The sequence below is a fragment of the Lepidothrix coronata genome, unplaced genomic scaffold, assembly GCF_001604755.1.
Source record: "Lepidothrix coronata isolate B3197 unplaced genomic scaffold, Lepidothrix_coronata-1.0 Scaffold51, whole genome shotgun sequence".
Lineage (NCBI taxonomy): Eukaryota > Metazoa > Chordata > Aves > Passeriformes > Pipridae > Lepidothrix > Lepidothrix coronata.
In genome coordinates, this window is record NW_016690231.1 from 926,785 (window position 1) to 954,009 (window position 27,225).

At 43.2% G+C, this 27,225-nt stretch overlaps 1 protein-coding gene across 15 annotated transcripts in view; it reads right to left on the minus strand.

The window, feature by feature from the left end:
• ARVCF (armadillo repeat gene deleted in velocardiofacial syndrome) overlaps window positions 1–27,225 on the minus strand; it is a 245,961-nt gene that overhangs the window by 135,387 nt on the left and 83,349 nt on the right. For 11 of the 15 annotated variants that reach the window (XM_017815425.1, XM_017815421.1, XM_017815422.1 and 8 more), the window contains 3 exons: window positions 23,293–23,358; window positions 14,783–14,884; window positions 10,207–10,448 (listed from right to left, as the gene is read on the minus strand). In XM_017815425.1, the coding sequence (XP_017670914.1) occupies window positions 10,207–10,419 (213 nt within the window). In that variant the 5' untranslated portion in view covers window positions 10,420–10,448; window positions 14,783–14,884; window positions 23,293–23,358. Of the gene's footprint in view, window positions 1–10,206; window positions 10,449–14,782; window positions 14,885–23,292; window positions 23,359–27,225 lie in introns of those variants that run through there. The other 4 variants (XM_017815424.1, XM_017815435.1, XM_017815436.1 and 1 more) reach the window with 4 other exon arrangements.

The window sequence follows — 27,225 nt, forward strand, 5'->3', positions numbered from 1 at the left end:
CTACTGCCAGTGTCAGCATTCCAGCTGAACACTGGAGCTAAGGCTTTGTATTGTAGAGGCAAAGAACAGGGCAGAACTACATCACCCAACTCATCCTAATTTGTTTAAAAATAAATGCCATATATTTTGACAAGGGCAACGGTAGGTGTTCCACAAGGTTTGGCTGAAGTGAAGTTATTTGCTTCACTGGAGGGAAAAGACGTCCTCTATGTACAGGGGAATAATTAGAGGCAACCAGGAGTGGCCATTAATAAAATACTCCAAGGCCACGGCAAAAGGAACGCGGTTTCTCCGAGTCTCCTGTACTTCTGTACAGCACTCCCCCCCTTCTCCTTGTCCAACTTTCCTTCAGTTAACACACTAAAATAGCTCCACTTTTGTCGTGCTGGCACAGAGCAGCACCATTCAATTTAGGCATGAACCTGGCCCTGTGCCAGACCTTTCCACGCTGTCAAAGCACAGACCAGAGTAAAGCCCGTGTCCACGGGGCACCCAAGGAGCTGCTCCTGCATGCAAAGAGACGACACTGAAAACCCTCCTGGATGGATCTGCCAATTCTTACTCACGTAAGAAGTCTCTCATGTTGTAAACCCACAGATATTTGTGCAAGACGTGAAAGATTAGCACTGCTGAATTTTGAAGTCCCACCTTCTGGAGTCAGGTTATTATTTAAAAACATTATTTTCCTTTCAAAAATATAATAGATGCTTGCAGGCGTCCTGGTTATAAATTCATTCTGAGAATGTTTTGACTCAAAGCTAGAGGATTTTATTTTTTTTTAAAGGGCAAATTACATCTTAAGTCCCCTCTTTAGCCTCTTGCAATATTTTACCAGCTCATATAATTCTGAATGCTGGGATTTGGCACTGCTGAAGTCAAAGAACTAATTACCTAAGTAAGAGTTATGGATTAGATCCCTAAGGTTATACTGAACTTCCAAATTTTGGCAACAAACACTCTATCCATTAGTATCAGACTGCTGACTACATCGCAACCGCCCCCTCTTTTTTTTAATGAACCTTAAATTCTTAATCTGTCACATTTTTTCCAGCTGCAAAAGTAGTGAAAACCTTCCTTCTTCTCTCTGAGAAATTAAAAATTTATAAATAGGAAGGGATTTAATTCTTTGGAAGATGGAACAGTGTAGTATCTGGGCCAAGCTCTTTTTTCTTATTTTCTCCCATTACCCTTAAAAAATTCCCCATCACTGGTGCTGCTCCATAGATTGATCTGCTCTCAGAGGCAGTAAAAAGGAAATGGTTTACAGCTCTGCCTGGGACCATAACATATGGCCTCAGTGATATGTAACTTCCATAAACCCAGCAGAGCAAGGAGGCACAAGATGAATCAAGAGTCCCAGGTAACCACACAGGCAAAAGCACCACCATCACCCATGGCAATTCTCCAAATTACAGAGCCTGTGCTCAAAGAGGGGCTTCCATGCCGAGGGTATTTTACTGTCCTCCTGTGAATTCCGTGCAGCAAATAAAGCAGGGAAGTGGGAGAACTAAAGCACAGCAGGCAGTGGTGTGCCAGCGTGTCCCACCACGGGGATTTTAGTCCAGACAAATGCAAACCCAACATTCCATCTCCAGGATGCATTTGACATCTTTTCCTGTTAGCATTTTCATCATTTTTACATGTATTTGAAAAGTTACAGCAGCCCTTTCAAAGCAGCTGTACTGGCTGCAGAATGGTTGTGTGACCCCAGCAGGGCACACCCACCAGGACAGTTCCAACACTTCCTTGGACATGGTTTTGACAATCTGCTTGGTTCCACACTGCAAGGTTAGAGATGGAGACACAGCCAGATCACCTCAGTCTGCTCCATATAAATGGAGGATGGTTTTAGGTGTCATCCTTATTTAAAAATCCAGTACTAAAGAAGAGCTCTGCAGAATCACAAGGCCTAAGAACAATAGAGCAAAGAGGAAGCAGACACTTGCTGCAGGTTAACACCATGAGGCATCTCAGCAAGTTCAGGGGATTTTAATTTGTATACAAACACAGCTTCCATCTTGCTACATCCAATATCAGTCAACTCCATTTCATCCAAGTTGTCATATGACAGGAGAACAAGGACAGGCTGGTGCCAGCACTGCTTACATGAGAAGGAAAGGACAGAGGAAGCTACATGTCACTATATATAGGTCACAGTTGAATGAATGACCTATGTTTCTACCCAGCAGCTTCATTTAGAAAAGAATCAACTGCATTTTAAGGGGATAAAAATAAAAAAATCTCCTCCAGTTTATGAAAAAAAATTTTAAATCACCATGGCATTTATAACACAATGACAACAGCAAGGAAAACAAATCAAGTTTAGGGTTGGTGCTGCGACCATAATTTCATGCTGTAGTGATTGGAAAGGAAAACAAAGACTGAAATGCAGGAAAGATAGATCCAGTATTAACTATTTTTTATTTCTTCGATTTTGTTTCGGTTTTTCGATTTTCTGGATGATTTGTGCTGTACTTCAAGCAGCACGTTACAAACATTTGCTCAGAGGTACCAGCTGAACACGTCATTCTCTCATCCAGAAGGCAAAAATGTGGTTTGCCACGATGTACTGGACTGATAACTGTCTGCAAAATCTACCCAGTTTCATGGCAATTACTGTCCTCCTTAAACCAAAACCTCAAGCTGTTTTGCAGTTCCTTCTGAAGAGAGCATTAAGGTCTCTGTGCAGGAAGTTTATTCCAGAGCAAGTTTCTTGTATTTTAAATAGTTACATATGAAAATGAGACTGCAAAAAGGAAGAAGAGCTAATCAAGATGGGTTAGAAACACGGACACTATAGTTCTTTTTTATCTTTACAGTATTCTAAAAATGCCACTCCATCAGCATTTTAGACTAAGTCTCTAAAATGAACTCTGACAGTATTCTACAGCACTTCCCAGTCACCACAACTGTGGTTAAAAACTATTCTCTTCAGCTAGTAATTTGGTAGGTTAAAAAAGGAAGCAGTTGTTGGGCTTTTTGTTTGGTTGGTCTGTGGGGCTTTGTTGGTTTGTTTGTTTGGGTTTTTTATATTTATATAGAGATTAAACCATGACATTTATTTAAATCAAAGGCTTTAATTACAGTTGGCACAGCCTCAGGCTGCCCATGGCCATCCCTGGCCATTCTGTTCTCAGTCACACTGATGACTTGAGTGAATTGCTCCCCATCTGAGACAAAGCAAGCGAGAACATCATTTGAACCATTAACAAGATGGCTCAAACCAGCAAAAGAGTGAGTGATTTATCAATGTCATCATAACCCAACATTCATTTGGGGCTCTCTCAGCATTAGTTCACAAGAGCTCACAGATCCTGCAGGCAGCTGAAAGGGAACCAGAGGGAAGGCTGGGTTTGCAAAGCCAGGCTGAGCCCTTCAGGTACGAAGCCCAGAGGGCTCAGGGGCAGAGGAAACTGCCTGTTGGGCTGCCTGGGAGCTTTAAAGTTCCTGCAAAGCATTCCTGCAAAGCATTCCTGCAAAGCATTCCTGCAAAGCATTCCTGCAGCCACAGGTGGCTCTGCCAGGGCAAAAACTCAGGAAGATGGAGCAGCTCCTGTGCAGTGCCCTGTAAGGAGAAAGCTCTGCCTCACTTATGGGCACAGATCAAGGCCTGTGTTAGGAACAAAATCTTCTCATATAATTGGGAGATACAGAGCAAAAAGATTTTGTGATGGTTTAAAACCTTTCTTCCTGAACATCACAGCTAAGCTAATACAGTCATGTGCCTGGGAACTAAAATGCAGGAGAACTAAAATCTTGAAAAGCCAGGACAATTAATCATGTTCTGCTGCCTGAGCTGAGGAGCAAACAGGCAGCAGGACATGGAAATAAATCACAACTTTAATGTAAGATGACTCAAGAAGCAAATGTGGTAAATGTGACTAGAAAGTTGGCTTCAAAAAAAAAATCCTGTTAAACTTGATGCTACTCTTTAATGTTTACATTTTAATGTTCCTTCTTTTAAGACATTTTTAATAATTACTTGCTCTTATACTTACCAATGTTGTAACACTCAGATGTCATGCAAAGAACAACCCAGATGCCTGTTTACATAATGAGGAACACACAGCAAGCAGAATTAAATTTTAATGCGTTTCTCTTATATATTCTTATAGAAGAAAACACAGCTCTATTAGTAAAGCAATGTAAAATCCTGGAAAATTATCACGAAATAGGGAATCTGTCATTCAATTTAAATGTTTTTAATTTAAACCTGTCAGAGCTCTAGGCCACAAAGGTTAACAATTGTGAAAAATCATTCTTTCACAAGTCTTGGCAAACAAAATAAGACAATTCTTGCTTCCAAAACCTCATTCAATAAAAATTCACACAAAACAAAAGGAGTTGAAACTCTCAAGGCAAAAAAACCTGCAAAAATACTTGAGATGCTTAGGGTAAATGTGGTCATTGCTTTGCATTATTATAATCACTAGTGCAAGGCAGTTGCTGTCCTGCTGACAAACATTAGATGGCACTTTGGAATTTAGGAGTTCCCACACAAAGTTGCAGAGCACATAGTTAAGAGATGAAGTGTGAGATGTGTATGTGAGGTACTGTTAATGACAGAAAAAAAAAATGATATTTCTGCCTTTTGGAGCTAGAAGTATATTTTCAACCTGCACATGTAAAACTATAAAATAGTATGTGATTAAGTCTGGAAAAAAACAAATCACTGTGATGGAAAGAAGAAAATAATTCTTTCTTTACCAAACAGAGGGTCAGTTTTTCAGTTGCTGTGTTCTCTTTTTTTATTTTTTTTTTTAATTGAATCCTTTGGAATCTACTTTTTAAACTAAGCTTGCTGACCAAGTTTTAGACAAACACTTCTCAGATGTGGAGTGGATTCTGCTGCATGCCAGCAGTTCTGAGCCCCAAATAACTCTAATAAGTGGGGTTTAGGTGGTTTGCTTATCAAATACATTCCTTCTGGAAGGCAGTGCACAGCTTCTGATGCAGCTGGTCAAATCTGCTTAGCTGATGCTGACTTTGATGCCAATATTCCCATTCACTTGTATCCATGTTTTACCATCTAAGGCCTTAAATGAAGACTGGAGAAAATCCATAGGGGAGAGATTATTCAAGAAACAGAAGAAGCAGCAAATGTAATTTCTCCCAGCAGTACTGCCCGAGTCCCTTTCCAGAGCCTCCCATATGATGTATACCAGGATGCCTGGTGCACAAACTCTTTTTTTTTGTTAGCCCTGTGCTCTGGAATTCCTCCTGCAATACAGGAAGCAGGTTCTAGAATTTCTTTTGGAATTTGGGTCATCCCAGCAGAAAGGCAAACAGCAGGAGCTCCTTGAGCTCCCAGTGATGCAACATGCCATGCTGTCACCTTGTGAAGTCTCTATTTGACACCTGCAGTAATCCCAGGAGAGCTCCTGAATGCACCTGCAGCACTTTGGGCCTGAGAAACACCAACTCCTTGCATCCAGTTCCCACCATTGCTGAGCTGTCACCAACAGGTCCTGACTCACAGTAAACCAGGAGCTGGTGCTTTCACAGAGGTGGGACAATGTCCATCAAAAAGGCAGCAAAAGCTCCAGGCTAAATGCAGTTATTGTCATGTCCAACACAGCAGAAACCAGGGACGGGCTCACCCCTCAGGCACAGGGAACACATCTCCCTGAAGAGCAGCTGAGTGATGGCTCCTGGGCCAGGTCCTGACTGCTGGGATTCCTGAGGACCGCAAGGGTCTCACAGCTCACACTGAATTCTGATCTAATAACTCATTCTCCCATGGGAATCATATTCCCAAATCTCCCCTGTTCCACCCCCCGGAACCTCTGAATAATTGCACAAATGCAGAAGCTGAAACCTGACCCAGGTGGCTCCTAGAAACTCAGTCAGACCACTCACAGGTCCTGAATGTGCAGGATCAGGCTGAGGGCAGGGCATGTGTGACTCCCGTGGGAATAATTCCCAGGGACCTGCAGGGCAGAGAACACGGGAGCCAAAGTACAGGGTGAGGGGAGCTGAGCAGGGGCAGCAGCAGCTGAAGAACAGAGAGGAGACTGACACCAAATCATGCTGTTCCCCTCAAGCACAATGTGCATTTCCACAGTTTCAGCTGGTTTGGCAAAGAATTAGGACTATCCCTACAATTCTTTCAACATTTTGCTATCCACTCAGTACAGGCAGACACAAACATCCAGGGGTTAACTACCAATGAGGCCTTTTGTGAGTACTTGGCACTGCAGCAGGAACAGTACGGGAACACCAGGGAGCTGTCAGGAACCAACAGCACTGCTGTCTGTACCTGACCTCACCTGCGAGGCAAAAACCCACAAAAAGTAATTTTCCATGCTGTCAGTCCCCTAATATCAGCACAAATATGTTACACAACACAGGAAGCCAAGAGGCACCACAGATTAGAACTAATTACATAAAACTTTGCACACAAAGATGGAACTGCTTCCTGTAGGAGATGGAGAGGAAAAGAAAGGTAAGGTGAAGATCCAGTGCAGCTCAGAACCCATTTTTCCTTCCTCTCTGTATATGTTCAACCATATATACAATATTAATGCACCCATTATATACAATATTAATGTAACCATGTTCTTAGCTATCAAAGCACTGGAAACAGCCTCTATATTCTAACAGTCTGTCCTACATCACTGTGGAGCAGAGAATCTTAAATAGAAGTAATGCAATACAGACAGAAGTGTTATTGTTGCCCACACTAACTCAGAAAGGTTAACTCGATGGTATTTTCTCAGAAAAGCAATTTGAGCTAATCTTGTATTTTTTTTTAATTCTCACCATGTGTTCTGGTGTGTTTTAGAGTTCACCTTTTACTTGAAGCTGACCCTCATTTCACTAAATGTCATTTTTGGCAGAGGTACCTCAGATTAACATAAAGATTGAAGAATACTGGTGCTTAATTATGGCTATAAAACACCTGCCTAAAAAAACAGGGGAAAAAAATATGGAAAAATGTGTTTGCTGGTTTTCAAACAGGTGTTATTTCTCTGGAACATAAGTTGAAATATAAATGATCCAAATAGTATGAAATATGAAAATATTCTGTAGCTTTTTCCCACAAGCTGTTTTTGAAGAGCTATAGTCACATGTGCAAAATGAAAAAAAAATTAATTTTATTAACTCGGTTGATTTTTGACATTTCAAGATGGTATTTTAGGATATTCTTTGTTGAGAGGGGGTAAAAGTATTCCATAAAGTTCAGAATTATATAAAACTTGCAACAAGACTACCAATTTAATGCCACTAGGTTTTCAACAAAAATATCATTCTAAGAAAAAAAAAATGTACACATACACAGTCTTTGATTTGAGTTTAAGCTACTCTGGTGTCTCCTCAGCCAAATGTGGCAGATGATATATCTAAAAAAAACCAACATAAAAACACCCCAACAAACCCACTACTGGGAACCTAAGAAACTGGAAGTAACAGCCAAATGTAATAAATTTTTAATTACTGGATGATTTTGTTAGGGTGAAGACTTCTCAGATCAACCCATCAACAGGCACATAAGAGCCAATCTATCTGATCAGTAAAACCCTGGACCAGCATGCAAGGGACTGCTTTGTGTTATTTATCCCATAAATGCCAGATGTGGCAACTCCCACAGCTTTCCTGCTGTGAGGAGGGGGATAATACTTATCTTTTTTTGACAGGACCCCCCCTCGAATCCCTACAGGGCACTGCAAAATCACTGGAGTCAAAGTATTGTTACAGTGCATTTGTGGGCAAAATCAGTTTATTGAATGGTGTACTTTATTTTGGTTATGGAACACTAACAGGAATGGAAGCTGTCACCGTGCACCAACGGGAAACAATCTTTGAACGCAAACCTTGTTCAGCTGCCCAGCTGATCAGACCTGGCAGAGCTCCTCTGAACCCCATGGAGCCATGCCAATGGAAACCAAGGCAGGATATGGCCTCGTGGTTAATAGGTTTCACATGTCTAATGTTTTAATAAAAGTATACATAAAAAAAGAATATTCTTTATTATTAAAGAGTTGTGCTGTGGCTGGTGAGCTGTGCAGGGGAACCCTGCAGCTCTGGGCAGTCACCCAGCCCAGCACACACCCCACGAGGGCACAGTCCCACTGTCCCTGCCCACCTTGGCTCCCGTGGCCAAGAGCAGCACAGGGCTGGGCTGAACAGAAGGGAAATAAAGCCAGGGAGATGAAACCAAACACCTCCCACAGGAGGAGTGGTAAGATTTATCAAGCTTGTAAAAAACAGTAGCAGTGAGATACCTGAACATGTAGAGGACAGGGAAAGGTGCTGCTCAGCAGCCACTCAGACTCCCTGTGCTGTGCCTGCACCCTGAGCTGAGCAAAAGGCAGCCCCTGCCAAGGCTCCAGGGCTCAGGACACTGCAACAACCCATCTGCATCAGTTACCTCAAAAACCAGAGAAGCAAACACAAACATACACGAACACACTGCTCTTCTCTCTGTAGTACAACCAGAGCTGCACTTCCAAAAACCAACAGCCACGGCCAGTCAGGTGGCTCCCACGGCTCAACTTCCAAATGGAAAAGCTACTACTTGTTTTGTAATATTCATTACAACAAATGGTTGAACAGGATGATGCACAGAAGTCATCCAGTCCTCACTGAAACACAGCTCCAGAGAACTGTATTTCACTCCCGTGCCTGAGCCATCCTCACAGACAGCAGAGCTCAGATGCCTTTGCTGTGTGTACTCTTCACAGTGAAATGCAATATATAATACTAAAGATAAAATCATTATATATTCTAAGACTGAATGTACAGCTTTCATCTTTCATTTAAACACTAGATAATTAATTCTAGTAAGTCAGGGAAGAATTTGGCCCTCAGTATATTTAATGAGAATTCATACAAATAACATTACATTAATTCTTAACTGTGCATATTTAGCTATTCAACCATTTTATTTCATATACAAGCTACTCTAAAAACCTCAATGCTAATTATTTAGGAACTAAAGCTCCCCTCACCCAGTGGCAATGAGCTGAGTGTACACAGATCCAGTCTGGGGTCACTTACAGGGCTGTTTCTCCATAAGAGTCACGTAGACTCCAGTAACTTAAAACTCTTTTATTAAGTTTTCTTGGAAGTGGCTGGACCTTAAGCCATTACACTGCAGAAAACTCATGCTTCATCAGTTTTGTGGATCAGGAATTTCATTCTGAAGCTATTAATCAGGCACTTTGCACAAAGCCGTTCAGAAAAAGTGAAGGTGAACTTGTCCTTTTCCTGTAAAAAACAGGTAAGCACAACTCCCCTCTCCCAGCCCAGCTGCTCATCAGAGGATAACAACCTACTGCTCCTACCAGCCACGGTCAGACTTTTAGCTTAACCAGTGCAGACTGCTCCTTTCACATGAAGTCCCACCACCGTGGTAGCTGTGCACAGAAAAACAGTGCTAACAGAACAGAACAGAACGTGGAGTCTGCCTGAACACAGCTCAATACAAGGATAATTGTAAAACAGTCTGGTATGACTGGGAAACAACTTGGAGAAACCCCACAGCCCAGAGTTTCTGAGTTGAACCATGTTTTCTTAGGAAACAGACCTTCACAAATGGCACTATTGCTTCTGCATGACTTACCTTGTGTGTCAGAGGGGTTTGCCAGCTGAAGTAATTCAGAGACATTAAGTAGTTTATCATTGCACATTTAAACAGTTAAAGAACCCGTATCAAGCAAGACAATATTTGGAAATCTAAAGCTACCCACAAAGCCAGTTTGCATCGTTAAAATAAAGTCTATCAATTCACTACACATGAGAAACAAATTATGGAGTCCTCCCTCCACAAACAATAAGGCTTTGCAGGAGGGAAATTCCTGCTTTTCATGCTGCTCCCTCTATTCAAAGTCCAGCTATTTCTGATGGAAATTTTGTTTGCTATGGAGATTATGATTCAGCCTTCTTTTCCAGTCACCAGCACATCACCACACTTACAGCAAGTGCACAGATTCAGAGAAGGGCGTGAAGATCTCTGTTTAGGGTTTACACTCAATTATGCACATAGTTTTTAAAGGATCCCATGAGCAAAGAGAAAGTAAAAACAGCTTCTGAGCCAAGGCTCCGAAGTCTGAGCTACCAAACGACTGGATGGAGCGTCGCAGCTCTGGGGTATCGGGAGACAAGGGGTGAAACGCTGCCCACCCCCCGGTGCCCCTGGCTGTCTGGGATGGGGCCTGTGCTCCAGGTGAGCTCTGGGGACAGGTGAAGGGAGCAGGCTGTTACCTGCAGGACGAGCTGCTGCCAGGCGGTGGCCAGGGGCTGCCCGTTGCCAATGTTGCAGATGCTCAGCCTGTCGGGCTGGCTGGCGCGCTCCAGCTGCAGGGACACGTTGCGCCGCTCCTCCTCCAGCGCACGGGTGAGCCGCTCGAAACGGGCCTCCTGCTCCTTAACTGAGGCCAGAATGCTGGCAGCTGACCTGATATCATAGTCATCCATGACTGCTGGCAAGCGCTCCCGCCTGTTAACTGACCGGGGCAAGCGGGAAGGGGTTAAGGCAAAGGGTGGGGAGGGCACAGGTCAGAGGTTAAAGATAAAAATGCACATCGTTAGTCACCCCACTGAAATAAGGCTCACTCTAAGAACCCAACTGCAGTGGTCTGTGAAAAGCATCCATCTTTCCATCCATTAACTTGGCTTGAAATTAAGAATAATTAATCTAAGACTTCCCTGTTCAAAAAAAGAAAGAAAAAACATATGCTCACCTTGGAGAGAATTTGTATTTCATTCCTTTGATCTTTTTGCTAGAATTGCTCTGACGAGGGTTTTCATCCCTCTTGCAAAGCTAATTTCACTGTGCAAATAATAATGTACTTAAATATATAAAAAAAGATACAGCTTTGGAGGGAATGAGGAACGTTCTCACTACAGACACCTGGAATTTCTGTCTTTAACAGCATAAGTGAGAAGATTAACATTTTTAAGGACAGAAACGTCATGGTGCAAGAAAACAGTTGCATCCATTTTTCCCACCCCCAGTCCAAACTTAACAGACAGTAGCTGAAAATAGTTTTCATTTTTAAATTATAGCAGCACACTGTAATATGGAAAACATTTTTAAATGCAGAGTGTGCAATTACAGTTGAAATGTGCTTGATGATTTCAGCCAATGAAACGGCCCTTCATGCAGCTGCTCGCTAATAATGCAAATGAAAAAGCCAAAATCAAACATCTTCCATGGAAAACACACAGGGCTGCTTGTCTCTCAATGCAGAAAAAAGAACTCGGGAACCAGCTATATGGGATGTATCTTCTGCCTTATGTCTTCTCTAGCAGGGTTATGAAGCATCCCATTTGAAACCCTATCTCCAGCTGTATGGTGCATGAAGTAAAACTCCCATTGATCCACAGATCTGGGACGTGAACATCATTTAAAATGTTTTCCCAAGAGTATGAAATCAGCAACACAATGTAGGCATAAATGAGGGCTTCACCAGAACCCTTTCACTAAAAAAGTAACCAGTTTACCACTGGACTACTTGAAACACCTCTGAGAGAAGCAGAGACAGAACTGCCTCGAGCTCCTGTAATTCAAGAACTGTTCATATTCTGTGCTGAGAATTAAATCCTGAGAAATTGTCCCTTGATGTGCTGCCAAAGACTCTTTGTTTTCCATCTATCAACAAGGATTTCCATGAGCACAGATAGTTCCAAACCCTGGTTTCCTGATGCTCTGCAATTCATCGTTCAGTGCCCTCAGATGATGCACATACTCCTGACTGATGCATTTTCCATTTATCAGATCCTTCTCCTGTGCAGATTCTTTGGAAGTGAGTGATAACGTGGTCATGTACTGGTGTGTTCCCAAAGCAGGAATATTAGTAGCTATTAAGCTGCATATTTTCACAGCTTGTTGGAAACTCCTAAGTAGGCCCGAGGTCTCCTTTCTTTTGTCATATATGGTTGAAATCGTCCAAAAGGCCCCAAAGATACTGGGGCAGACGTAACAGACCCCAAGCCAATGACATACACTTTGATTTAATGGGAAATCACCTGCCAGGAGCTCTGTGTTCACTGTTAACTCTTACAGTGCTGCTGGAGGAGTTGGGGTTACTATGAAATCACGTTGGGAACAGTGTAAGGATTACCATGTATTGATCTCATCCTGTTTACACATAACCATGACTTGAGCCTTTCACTTTTGCAGCCCAGGAGGCAGAAGTGACTTTTCTCATTTATGCATTGATTTAAGTTCTGTTTAGATTCTGAAAGAAAACCAAAAACCACCAAAGGGTTCTCCAGATGTCACAAATTAGTCAAATACCCACCAAGCTGTGAACTTCTGAGACCTTCCGCTAGATTATTAAAGTCTGTAAAGCCTTCAGAGACCACAGTTTCCTGCAAAGCAGAATCACAGCCATCTCAAAGGACAGCACGAGTCCTGGGAAGTCCCAGACTCACCTGCTCCATCTCAGTGTGCTCAGCCCTGGCACAGCTGCACATGAACACAGCCAGACCCTCTGGGCCTCAGCTGGCTCAAGTGCAGCCAACTTGCACGTTTCTGCTTTTGTGCTTCCCTGCCTGTGCACAGATGGAGGCAGCTCTGTGTGTCTGTCTGTCCTCCCAGGGGTGCAGACGTGCTCACCAACTCCTTGGGGTGGGAAAGCACTGGGACTTCCCAGACTCAGGCACTAATCCTATTCTGGGAAAAACATACATGGGGGGGCATGTCTAACTATATATTCTTGAAAACACCTCTGGGTTACTAATTCCCACTGCCCTCATGCAGGAGCAGAGGAACACACTGCTACAGACCCAAATGCACCTCCGCCAAGGGGATGCTCCAGGCCCAAGAAAAGAGTCTGGATGGGTCAGGGATGATGACTGGATACAGGCTCCTCAGAGGTGCTGCACAGAAGGAACTCAGGTTTCCTCAGTCACGCCCTGCAGGGGCCCATCTGCCAGGGAATTCACTGTCTGCAGCTAAAACTGCTTTTTCTCACATGCAACCATGTGAGAAACAACACAGAAGTCACTTTCTGTGGGTCCCAGAGGCTGGATATTTCTATGGACTGATTTCAAAAAGTGAATCCAGCGGGGATGACAGGATGTAACCTATGGCAGCTAAATTTAAAACAAGCAGGGTCCCTTTAGAATATGTAATGCAAGTATCTGTTCTAAGGAAAAGCATTACCAGGAGTGCATGAAAAATCTAGAAGCCCCTCTTCTGAAGCAGTTACAGCTTTAATAATAAAAATCACAATTAATGACTGAGCTGATATATCTACTTTCAAGTCGCATTCTGAGAATGTGACAAAGATTCCATTCAGAAAATCCCTAATGAGATATAAGACCTTGATGCCACACAAGAGAACGTAGAAAATTTGGGTTCTATAAATGGTACAAACCTCTAGAGAGATCTCCACGCAGAAAATATAGTGTTAACCTCCTTACAACCATAAATATTGTGCTTCTCTTCTCTGTGCGAAGAAAGACACAGGCAGAAAATAAACTGTATAAATTTTCAGATGTACAATTAGTGACCATAAAAATCCTAATTGCTATGCAGAAACAGCAGCAGGACCAATAACTGCCTTTTAAGAACTGTTGGACAAAGAAAGACTTCTGCATTTCAAATGTTTTATTAGCAGATAAATACCTGCTTGCTGTTGATTGCACTCCTAATTATTTACCCAGGGTTTCAACAATTTACATTATCAGCAGTCTAGACCAGAGGAGAAAAATAAAAGTACTGACTCATGAGTCAGTTACTGGGGCTGCCACTTGCAATTTGCTACCACTTGTAAATAAATTAAAGTGCATTGAAAAGGGTATCAGTAAAAGAAAATATTACACCTACAGCAGCCAGGTAAAAATTATTCCTTAGGCTGCATTTCTAAACACAGCAAAGAGTTGCCTTCAGAGTGTCAAAGGCTACGCTGACAGCAGCAAATCTCTCCTGCCTACGTGACTCCAAATACATTAGTGTTGCATTGGAGCTGGAGCAAAGCAAGAGGAGCTGCTTTTTCTGCCCCTTCCTGTGACAAAGTGATGGACTGAAAGGCCCCTCCTAAGCCAGGCCAGCTCGAGTGCTCAGTGGGGATGGAAATCCCCCCAGTGCAAAGGGCCCAAACGGGAGTCCCCCACTTCACACCCAGGGCTGGGGCTCTTGGAAACACTGCCATGCCTGTGGTCACTTGGTACTCCCCCAAAACAGTGAGTCAGCTCTGCATGCTGATTTTGCTAATATAGTCAAGAGCTTGTCAAGAGCCCTTCAGATGAAGAGGGGTCAAGTTCTGTGAGATCTGAGTACCTAAACCCTAACAGTACCTCAACTCCCCTGCACTTTTCAAAGGATTCTGCCTTCCTAAAGCACTCAGGCACTTGAGTGAGCTGAGTTTGGAGAGAGAAGTGTCCAGGGCAGCTCCAGAACACCACAGAGGCTTCTCCCAGCAGGAGGGGAGGTGGCTCTCAGGGCACACAGGAGATTTTTTGGATCCAACAGTGTGAGTGCTGAGCAGGGCTGTCCCACTGCTGCTCCAGCCCAGCCCAAGGCTCCCTGGCCCTGCTGGCAGCTGGGGCACTACAGGGAGCAGCAAGAAGCTGGTACAGCTCGTGCAGCTGCAGGAGCAAGCAGGAAGGGCTGTGAGTGTGCATGGAAACAGCAGCTCTGTGCTTCCACAGGGAAGGAAACCAGTGGAGGAAAAGCACAGATGGGGCTTGAGAGGACGTGTGGAACTGAAGTGTAACACATGCCACGACATTTCCAGCCTCGAGTGCCACAGGAGATGAGCAGCACGACGTGACTGTTGCCCCCCATGCACCACCAGAAGGCATGCAGAGAAAACTGAGCCATACACACCTAGAGAGGTACCGGGGCCTGAGGGTTAGAGCTGCTGGGACATCCCCCACTAAGCCTAGAACAGGACAGAGAAAGCAGGAGAGCAGCCTGAAGCAGAACCAGCTACAAGAGAGAGGAAAGAGAAGACAGAGTTAGTTAATAAGGTATTATATTACAGCCTCTTCTCTACAGTCATCTCCCAAGTTCTTCTCACTATGTTGAAGAAATTATTTATTACACTGTTTTCCTCCTAACTTGGAGGAAAAGGAAACAATATTCAGAGAAGCCAATCCTGAGACTCCTAAGGAAAAAAAATCCCATCCTGGTTAATGTGATTTGTGACCAATATCTGTGTGTTTCTGTCAGATTTACTGTTGATGTCCTAAATCAGGAAAAGCTCTAGACTGGAATGAGGATGACTGAATGCTGCAAACTGGATATTGTGGCCAGACAACTTAAAACACAGAAACCTAACATGATGCTTCAGAAATGATAACTGTTATTTAGGCATGCAACTTCAGGCCCTGTGTCAGATGTACAAGCTCCAAATGGCTCAAGATCATTTTTAGAAAGGAGACATTAATTTCTAAAATACACCCACTGCACAACAGCTTACAGCCACTTTCTTTGTTCTACCTGCCTGTAAATCTGATCCTACACAAAACCAGAGGGAAAGAAGCCTTTGAGATATCAGGTCATCTGTGTAGCTCTGTATATCTCTGATCTCTTTTGTCTTAAAACATTTAGCACCAAAACTTCTCTGGGCCAGTGACTGCCAGTTCAGTCCCTGTTTTTCTGGAGAATGCACAGAACAGGATCCCTTTGGCACAGACAAGGTTCTGTGAGGCAGCACAACCAGCCTTCAGCCACTGCCACATCAGAAATGCTGCAGCCACATGGCAGGGAATGCAGAGCCAGGACAAACTCACGCTGCTGGTTCAGATGGTTTAGAACATTTTCAGAGAGAAATGTTGGCCCAGCAGATTTTATGCTCGACCAGGTACTGTCTGCCTTCCTGAAGCCAGCACAAACACAATTTCTTGTGTTTCAGCCAAATGACCAGAAATATGATCCTTTCTTTGCACGGATCCAACCTCAAAGGGCATGGAACCATCATGCCAGAAAAGGCATTTTTTCTTAAACTAAACAGAAGTAAATTCTATGCTCAAAATTTACTAGATATAACAAAAAACTGTGCAAAGATATGCCCACAGATGAAAGTCGTGAGGCAGAGTGAGAAAAAGACTAATTCTAAAGCAAATGACCAGAGAGAATAAATTAAGCATAATTCAGTTTCTGCAGACGAAAGAGTAACACCTTTGGAAAAAAGAATTTATATATATATAAAAAACACATTCCAAATAAACTCCTTCTCAGACCTTATGCTGAAATCTATCTTGAGCCTGGGTCCTCCTGCTGCTCTGGCTGACTGAGCTCTAATTTGACCCTTATGTGACAACCTCCACCAATGAACAGCAATGAGGAGGTCACAAAGAAACCTGGTTCAGTGGAGTTCTCTCCTAGGCACAGACAGACACACTGTGCTGGTGTAAAAGGAACAACAGAAAAGCTGCTCAGGGTGGTTCTGTTCCTTTGGACAGACAGTCTGTGAAACAAGGTATAAACTGGGGAATGAACAAGAGCAGAGGAAATGGTGACAGGAGAAATGGGAAGAGGAAAAGGCCCCTGAGAAGGAACTTTGCATCTTGGGGACAGCGCAGTGAACACTGCAGCTCACCAGCTCTGCTGCTGCAGAAAAAGAAGGGCAAGTGCAATATTTGAGGTTTTACATTAGTCAGGAACTTCATCTGATTGTCCAGCAGGAATATTTTTGTAGAAATAAATAAATTCTGCAAATAAATTCGCAGAATATCATATTATGATCTGGGTTTGGCAACATCAACAAAAGAATCCAGACACATCTTTGTACACACAACACAGTTCCAACACTTCACTCGCTGCAGAACTGGCTCTGCTCAGCAGCACCACAGCATCTCTAATCTTATCATAATGGTTCCCAGTCAATTTAAACATTAATACTTTAATTAACCTCTTAGTTAAAAGCACTGAAATCATATCATAGTACCTTAGAAAAGACACAGTTCTCAGGAAAAAAGGATGCAGAATTTTCTTGTATGTAATACAATCTCTCTATTAATCAGGGCACATTTAAATGACACCAGTTATCTTTCTACAGCTTCCCTTCAGTAGAGATTCCTCATTTCTTCAGTTTGATACCAGGAATTTTTCAGGTTTTCCTCCCAAAGTTTCATGCACTGTTTTCAGGCTTGGTGATGTGGTGTGCCTGCACAGCTTTAATGATACTGTAGCTCTGTTCCCCAATAAGGTACATTTCAATTTCTATACTGTATTCCCAAATGGAAAGGAAAATAAATTAGAGCAATATAGAACACCTTTCTCACAACTGCATACATATAATAGCATAAATAATTCAGTTTAATACTCTAAGGTTCCAATGGAAATATTTTTACAAGGGCAATTTTTAAAGTAAATGTTTTAGCCTATGATTACTTTTGTCCAACAGAAAAGAAAAATCAATTTCTTCTTGAAATTTGTCATTTACAGACCAGAACAGTGTAGCAGCACCTCTCTGAAGGAGAGCTCTTGGACTCTGGCTCCAAAGGACTTGTCTATACAGAGGAAGCTGAACTTCTCCATCCCAGAGAGCTCATTACACCACAGTTCCTTCAGAGACTGGTGTTTGTGTTAATTAAGCATAAAACAGCACAGCAAAATGGTATCCTGTTCCTTCACACCTCCTGAGTGTCCACACTAAGGTTTAATGGGTGTGTGATGGTCTGTAAATCCACACTGTGCACTGTAAATTCTCAGTGTAAACAAACAATCCTCACGTATTCCCAAGGGGTGTCCAGGTGGAACAGTTTTTGTAGAAGCCTCGTAAATCCCAGAACAGGGAACAAGGCAGAGCTGGCCCAGTTCTGCCTTCAGGCTGTTGGGCTGGAATGTGCCCACTACAACCCCTGCTACTGTTCTACCTCACAGGGGTTAATGCTGCCATCTGAGCCACGGCCAGGAAAATACCAGCAGCATTAATACTTCACTCTCTGCATACAGAGAATCAGCCCTGCATGATTTCTACTGATGTCCTGTAGCTGGGTAGCATTTGGAAGACAGCACTTTCATCCCCACACCAAGAAGCCAAGTCTGCAATAACCAGCTGAGCTGAATGCTGTGCACCAACCTCGTGGAAACAGTTCTGAATATTTTGATGATTTCAGCAATTCCATTTGCTTAATACTGTGCACCATAATGATCAGGCCTGTGTTTTTACCTATCCTCAGAAAATGTTATATTTTTCTTTATATTTTCTGGTTTTCTATAGAAACAAAATGCAACTTGAAAATTAAAGGCAGAATGGACAAGATCATACTTTGCAATCTCTCTTGGAATAGAAACAGTAAACTTGCTCCTTCCCAAACCTCTGACACCTTTTCCTCTGCGTTGGAACTTGCCAAACATGATTGCTACCAGCCTGATTAGTTCATAGCTGATCACTTTAACACCCCACAACACGTGTCCTTGCATACTAAAGCTGCTGCACGCCATTGATTTCTCAAAGGTCTCCCCCACTGAAATCAATAAGAAGTTCTGCCTGAAAATGGATTGCACTTTGTGTTCCCTTTCTGATTCATGGATATTCAGGTTTCAAGTATTCTCAGAGCTGCTTTCAGCAGGAGCTCTGTCTATGGAGCTTCACCCTCATCAGCAGACACTTCACCCCTGTCCCTCTGCTGTGAGCAGCCATGGCCACACCCCTGCACATCTGTCTGAGCACAGAATTCCACTGGAACCACCTTCCTGCAGGAATGGCTTCCCAGCAGCACGGGAAGCACCTCTGTCTGTGCCTGCTGGATGACAGCAGCCCTTCAGTGAAGCACCAGGTGCTGCTGCCTGGGCAGGGCTGGGGGCATGGACTGGGACTGAGCTCATCTTCAGCACAAATGCTTCCTTCTGCAGAGCCTGCCTTGCAAGCAGAGCCACCCAAAATCAATACATCTGCCCTTAGAACAAGGCTATTTCAGCCAGGAAGCGAAAAAGACAAAGATCAAAAGCAGCACAGTTCAGAACTCCACTCCCTCAGTCTTTCCCCTGTATTTTCAAGCTTGGCTTCATAAATATACAGTCCAATCTGGCCCCAAATAAGCCAAACACAAACTGTTAGAACCTCATGCAATTACTTCCACAGACTACTTAAAAGATTTCATTAAACAATATACCAGATTCCTCATTTTTCTGGGTTTCTGGATGTTTTGAGTTTTGGTAAAAGGGCTTCCATTTTCAGAGAAAGGCTCCTGACAGGAGTGTGTCTGGAAGTGGCTGTATGTAGGGAACTACAGCTGAGAACAGCCTTGTATTCAGGAGCACTGAATTCCCAGCTCACAAAACGCAGGAACAAGAGTCAGTGGGCAACTTCCACAGCCAGGCAGCTTCTCATGGGCAAACCAGAGCAACTGAAATATCACAGAAAGGCTGGAAAATCCTGCAGATGCTCATAACTCTTTCATAAAAGATACTATTGTGCTGCCATGGAACAGATAAATAAAATGGCAAGTGCCAAGGCTGAGGCCAGCCCTGCACTCAGGCAGCCTGATGCCCACTCCAAATGCCCTTGTTGGGCTCAGCACACAACTTATTTAGGCACCCCACTCAGGCAGCTTATTTAAACTAAGAGCCATTAGGCAGAAAATTGTCCTTTCACTACACATTTTGAGAGAAGAGGAAAAAAAAACCCAAGTGCGACCCCACAGAACAGTGAGTGTCTCAGCTCAGCAACAGATGTGTCAAATGACTTACCCCGACCACGAGGAGTTAATTGGTGCTATAAATAGCACTCTGCACACACACACAAAAATCCACTTCATTCTAGTATCCAAAGCACACAGGCTAGCTTTGCTTATCAGTAAAACTATTTTCCTTTAAAGAAGTGGGCTTGGGTGTTCTACATGTAGATTAACACAGAGAGATAATTTGATTTCAGGCTATTGAGAGATTTCCTTCTTTTTATGTTTCAGAAGAACAGGGCTGCATGCAGCTAAATGAGATCATAGATTACAGTAGAAGAAAGGCTAATAAAACTGCACAGCTACATTCCTGGGTAATAACAAATGCTTTTTAATTCTAGGGCTCCAATCTCGGGGTTTATGGGGGCATTTCCAATTACTACCTTTAAGATGAACGCAAATAAATGCATCAAGAGAAAACAATCCTTTAACCCACCTGAATCAAATACTTACTGTCTCCCACAGCATTTAAAAAAATAAACTGGCACTGCTAGGAAAAAAAAATTCACAGTTCTGAAGTGTTCAGAGCAAGCATCTTCCTGTGGTTTCTGACCTGCTTTCAGGAGAAAAAAAACCAAAACCAAAACCTCTCAGCTGTTTTCCAGACCATGTGTCTTGTTTACCTCTCACAGCCACATCTAGTGGGTTGTGTGGCTGCTCCACTGGGGAGCTGAAAACATCAGTACAAACAGGAAAGAACATAATGCCAATATTCATGTCTCATTCTTGAAGCTACTAAATCAAATTAATTTTATTAGCTGCTTACCAACCTATCCTGCTGCATTACTCTCCTGCATTTCCACCTCTCCCATTAAAAACAACCCCGTTTCAACCTTACATTGCTTTAGACCAGGAACAGTATCAATGAAGAGGAGACTGAAGCAATACAAAGAGAGGGAAAGAACAGAACGAGGCCCACCACCTCTAATTCTCCTCAGGAACATCTGTCTCATTCTAAATCCAGTGGTTTTTTCCCCAAGCTGTGTTTGGAAGCCCGAGGCACTGGGTAAATGTACTGTGTGAGACTGAAACTATCGATCTGCTTTCTGCAGTGGCATGTGCAGAACAGACCCTTCACTGTCTCAGCATCTGCAAGTTTAAAATGCAGTCCAAGTTCACCTTACCCTTGTAAATTTAGGATGCAATCCAAGTTTGTGCTGATTAACACCACAGCTTTTTAGTATTACAAGGCAAACATGCATTTGAGAACTAATAAATAATTTCTGAGCAAAATAAAAGTATTTAGCTCATGTGATGCCTCGAACACTCATTCCGTTCATGCATAAACATCTAAAGGCAGAAAAAACAGAGACATTTTAATGACAGCCTTGGACAAAGTCCTCATTCCATAGGATGCATTTTGGCCCCCCACGTCTCAGCAGCAGTCCCTGTTCCACACTGCAGAACCATCCTGCTCCAGGGAGGGGCTGCCTGGCTGAGGGGCAGAACATCAATGTCACAAGAACTGCACTTCACTTCCCCTTCTCCAGGTGCAAGACCTTGCTGAGCCTTCAAGGCAGGAATCCTCATCCCTGGGAAGCCAAGAATCTTGGCTTCTGTGGGGTTAAACTGACAGTCTAAGGAGCCCTCAGAAAATAACCCTCAGGACATGGCTGGTTCATATCCCTGGGTAAATCCAGATGCCACAGTAACCCCATTGATTAGTCCGGACTCAGGCTTCTTTACTCATTTAGATCTCCCCTTGCATGGACCAGCAGGGCAGGGCTGTGCTTGCACTGCCAAGGGTTACACTCACACAGCCACCAAAACTTATTTTTATTACATCACTGCGAGTGGCAATTTTCACAACTGAGATTCATGTCTTCATTATAAGAGCATTTTATTCATTGGTTTGTAGCTCTATCCAAATTTAAACCTCTGGGCTGAAGTCTTCCCTGGTAGGTCTTTCTTTCAAGGCTGAATTTCTCTTTTAGGAGAACTTCAGTGAGAATAATTGGGCTGGTTTTTGTATCAGCTGGGGAAATTTCTGTGCAAGTTTCTCCTGTCAGAGGCTCTGCAGACACAGCCAAAGCCCTGCTCTCACCCAGCAGCCCCAGGGTGCCAGCACAGCACAGGGACAGGGGCCTGCCTTCAGCTCAGAGTCTGGCAGGGGTCACCCCCACCCTGAACAGGCAGCACAACAGCCACAGCAAACCTCCAGGGACTCCCCTGCCCCCTGGCCCTCTTTTCTCTCATGGAAAACCTGTTCTGAACCTGACCTTGTCACGAGCCTCCATTCTGACCAGACAGCCACAGTTAGACTCTGACCTCCCCCCTTCCAAGCCTGTCCTGCATTTGTATCTTTAACTAAATCCCAATGCTTTTTGTAGCTTATACTGCCCATCAAGGATATTTCTTATTTCCAGGAACACACATCACTAATGTCTAATATTACAGTTACTGGGAAGCACAAATATTTCTTCCAGATCACTGATGATCCTCTCCAAGAACCAACTTTCTATTCAAACATTCCTTTTTAATAACTGTTCAACTAATAACTGTGCTAAGTTGGAAAAATAATAATTTTGCCTTAACTGTCTAACCACTTCAAACGTTTAAAGCAAATTCCCTCTATTATATCAAAATTAAAATCTTGCACTGTATAAACAGGAATGTATTCCAGCTATAATAAACACTTTTAACTCATTTCATTAAGACTAGTAACAGAGCTAAGTACCAAACAACTCAGACAGTAAATACAATGTAAACTCTACTGAGAACCTTTCCTACAAATAGCTCTGGAAGTTGAAATGGGCTATTTACTTTCCATAAAACTTTTTGATTTGACATATATAAAAGGAACAATGTTTAATCTAAAAACAATCAAATGAAAATGGAAAGAGCTTTATAAAAATCAGTAACATGATACTTGTTTTTCAGAGGATTACTTTCAAGGAATGCTTGGCTCAAACTATAATCCACCTACACTGAGAAAAATAAAGCTGTACACAGAAGGGAGCAATATTTCAGGAAAATAAACAACAGAGTACTTTTATATTTAAACCCATTATTCCCTATCAAGTCCTCAGATTTAAAACAGACACACCAAAGCACTGAGGTGAATTTGAAGCAGCTGAAAATGTTTATGGTCATCCTCTAAGCAACCAGAGGACTGGCCTTTTGATCTAGAAAGGCTGAGGCACAGTTGGCAGGGAGGGAATGGAGAGAGGAAGACACATCTTAGGATTTTTGGAAAACACAAGCATGAGTGGAGAACGGGACAGGAGGGGAATGCTGAGAGTCCACCTGCTGAAAATGGGGCCGTGGGAAGAAGTCACACAGTCAGAGACAGCCCTGCTCTGCCAGGGGTAGAATGACGCCAAACGAGGGTTCCCATGGCAAGAGGAGAAGGGAGACATGGATCAGAGATGGCACCAAGTCACAAAAGACAACTGTCACCCCTGTGTCCCTCAGCTCTCACTCACATTCTGCCTCTGGCAGTGCCTCATCTCAACACAACCAACCATCCCAGGGGCTCCTGTCCCAGAGCCAGGTTTCAGATCTATCACAGCTATTTCCCTCCTTCCTGCTCCTCAACCACTCTACCACTATTTTAAACAAATTTCAGTAGGCCTTCAATAGCATGCAAACTAAGGAATTTCTGAGAAGTGTAAAGACAATTTAATAAAAGGATCGTGACTTAACACACATAATGACAAAGCAGCAAGATACTCAAGAGACTTGAACTCAACTGCAGAAACACAGTACCTTTTATAGTGTTCCTTTCTTGCAGTGGCTTTAAGATGGAAATTCTCCCCTGGTTCAATGATAACTCTGTCAGAGAAAGAAAAACCATAACAAAGACATTTTTATTCCATCTAGAGGAAGTAGGAAGAGCAGATATTTTTAAATAACTGATATCATTTACATGATATAGTGGAAATCTATTATTGTATCTCTTCTTTGGTTCTCCTTCCCTTCCTGAGTCATGTTGGCTTACCAAAAAGCATTACCTCTGTCATCTATTTCACCATTACCTGAAATCCCAGGAAAATCCCACAGAACTGGAATATGGAAAGTAAACTTTGTAGAAGGAGCCTGGTTGACTAACTGGCTATTCCAGTCCTCTTGATTTCTGTCCCAGTGCCATATGTCCCATATGTGCATATATCACACATTCCTAAACTTAGAATTCAATCCAATACATATTTAATTCCTGATTAACTCATAGATTTAAAATCCAAAGCTGTTTCCCTCGTCAGCACACACCACAGCATTCTCAGTCAGCCAGGTCTAAATGCCATCTAGTGGCTCTAAAAATGTCAACTGTGGCTCCACAAATACACCTCATCCTGTTTGACATTTTTCCTTCTAGCAGCAGGAAATAAGAGAAATTAGGGCAGGAAGACATTCACCCTTGGATCACCAGAAGGAACTCATCACTTTTCAATATCTCACTTTTTGTCTGAGCTCCAGGCAGATTCCCACTGCAGCATTTCTTCTCTCAGCCATCTCTCCTACAGTTACAAGCAGGATCCTTTGTCTTGGATTCCCAGCCTCCTGCTCTCCTTCCCAGACCAAGAACATTCAAGCAGCTGATTCCTGCAGATCCTCCTGGTTCCACTCAGGGTAAAGTTTCCCCATAAAGCAGACACTACCCTTGCACTGCCAGCCTGACAGGGCTCCATCATTAGAGCCTCCTCCCTGCTCCTCCTCTGCCTGCAAAGTGCACTAAGGCCAAAGAAACAGGAGTGGCAAGCAAGGAAAAACACTTCAACTCTGCAGACTCACTGTAACCAAACAGGTGCTAAAACAAAAATGTACATCTCTGAGGGAAGATGAGCATTTCTCTGAAGCCTAATTTCTTTGAGCTTTTGTCTCATAACAAGAATATGGCTATCTCCTCTCTATGTAAGCTAATTTTATGCATTTTATTAAAATATTCCCCCTTTTTAAGCCAGAAATAATGATTTATGTTCAGTGTCACTTGGAGCAGACGAAAGCTACTGGAAAGAATACTTCCCTTGATTTTTCTTTCCTCCTTTTCCACCTATATTTTTGTTGCTGTTGATTCAGAGTCAAGCAGACAAGCTGCCTAAGGCTTGGGGTAAGACCCAGTCCCACTACAGCAATTCATGTACAGCTGTGGGCTTTTGAATCTTTTTTTAATCACATAACCTGGGAGAAATCTGGAATTTTCCCCCTTGACAAGACCTCAAGAATATGTATCTAAAATACCAGGGGTGGTCAGATCACCCCATCAGGGGAGTTCTAGTGATAACCACGTGTGTGTGGCCTGAAATTCAGGGCCGGTTATCGAGACAAAACCACTTGTCTTTTCAATACAAACCCACGTGTTTCATTCCCCTCTCTCAGCAGTGTTTGTGAGAACAGGACAGTCCCGGTGCTGGGTGGGATGTGGCAAACAGCTGGACCAGCTGTGCTGTATTCCATGGGAAAAGTCCAACTGCCCTGGGACCTGAGCGCTGCTCTGGATCAGCTGATCCAGCTCAGAGACTGAGCCCCAGATCCTGAAGCCTGGAGCTCACTGAGTGCTCCTGGCTATCCTGCAAAGTCCCCTTCCCACCCCCTGGCTGCTGCCCATCTGACACCCTGTCACACGGGGGAGAGGGGGGAAACCCACCAGCTTGGACCCTGTTACATTTAATAAAACACCTGTGCTTCATTACAAAAATGCTGCTTCATGCCAGTGATATACTTTTATTGCTGATTTTAATCAAGTAGCTTACAGCTCTCAGATGAGAAAGGTGGAGAAAAACCTGTAATGCCTTTTCAGACTGCTTGTTATCTCTCACTTGTAACTAATTATCCCAGTCACACTGTTAAAGACTGAGCAGTTTTATGTTCACTCGCCAAGAAATGACAAAAAAAAAGAAATTAGACAATTAGTCTCTAGCTATAATAACTAATTAAGATAAATATTTTCAGAATAAGGAACTTAACAGAACATCAAGGCACTAACACTGCAAAAATGTCTGGCAAAGTAAAGCATCTCTCAGCAAAACCATTTCTTGCCAGTCAGTGAGTTCCACAGTTGCATCCCAACCACATTTCATTCTTGTCCTACTGCAGTAAACATAATTAGTTATTAAAACTTCTTTCTAAAATGGTGAGAATGTGAGCAGCTTATTGGACTACAGGGAAGCTTGGGGACAAATGTTGATGCTGCCCCTTGCAAGTGTGTGCTGCCCACAGATCAGTGTTTTACACCGACCCCGTGATGGCAAGGACTGTCACAACCAGTTCTGCCATTCCTGTGTCCTCAGGTCTTAGTTTGCATCATCAGCCAAGCCTGGACTGTGCTGGTAATCCAGTCCTCACACCTTCTTGGTCCCTCACTCAAAAAGCTCCTGAACTTGCCCCCAAGCTCCTGAAAAGGCTTTCTGTGCAGTCAGTTTGTGAGGAGCAGCCTTCAGACAGGTCCAGACGGTAACTGCACTGCATCTGCCTGGCCCTGGCTCACTCTGTGCCACCTCATTCCCAGGGACAAGGAGCCAGCCTTGCACAAACCAGACTGGAACCCGTTCTGGGGCACGGAGCACATCCTTCACCTCTGCACAGAAACTGGGGCAATTAACACTGCCAAGGGTGAGGCAACAGTGCAGTCCAAAATAAAGGAGACAATGAAACGGTGTGGATAGACAAGCAGACTGCTTTTAATTCAGCTGCAATACCACTGTAAGTACACACTGTAAAATCCTGCCAAGGGCATGAATGGATTTTGAGAGAGCCTTTATCTTTGGCTCTTTCTGTCACTCCAATGACCTCCTGTCTGGCATTTCTGGCATTAAAATAACTAATCAAGAGTTTGGATGACGTAACTTATTTGGTAACAGAAAGATTACCTGCACATTCATGGCTACAGCCCTCACTGCACACTTACAACCCAAAACCAGCCCCAAAACTCGCTCCCAGCAGCACATCAGAGCACAGCTCCAGGTACCAACAGCTACACCCATGGAAAAGAGTCCAGTGGAGAAGAGCTCACTTGCTCCCAAATGAATTGTCCATATTCTGTTGTTACTGATCACAAGAAGCTGACACCCTCCAATTGGATGTGTTCCTTGGCAGGAGCTTTGTCACAGATAAATCATCAGAAGTTCAGGCAGAACTGAATAACATTCTCTGGGCTCTATTTTGCATCTGCTGTGATTTACTTTTCTTAACCAAGAGACAAGGAGGTGAGGAGAGAGAATTTTTTCCCTAAGCACCTTCTTCCTTCACCTTATATCTTCATTTGCTAAACTGCTACTTTATTTCACAGAGAAATGTAGGGTGTTCTGACTGACAACACAGGTCTGCTTTTATGTAAGGTATCAGATGGCAAACATGAGGTATCTACATTACACAACCCAGTGTGTGGGTATATACCCTGTCACAACTTGCATCAAAACATATGAAACAGTCACGGGAAGTGAGGTCTCTTCACTGAAAGATGTGATACAAACACAGCCACCACACAACACACTGAACAACAGCCACGCTGCACACTCATTACAAGGCTTTCCATCAAAAGAGGCGGACTACAAGCTGTTTGATATTCTAATATTTACACTCGATTATCTCTAGAAATTTATTTAAAACAGTATTATTTTTGTGTTACTTAGGAGCTCTGAGTTCCCTTATAAACTCCTACTCGTTCTTAATTATAGTGTAAATCAGCATGTTAACACCAAGCGA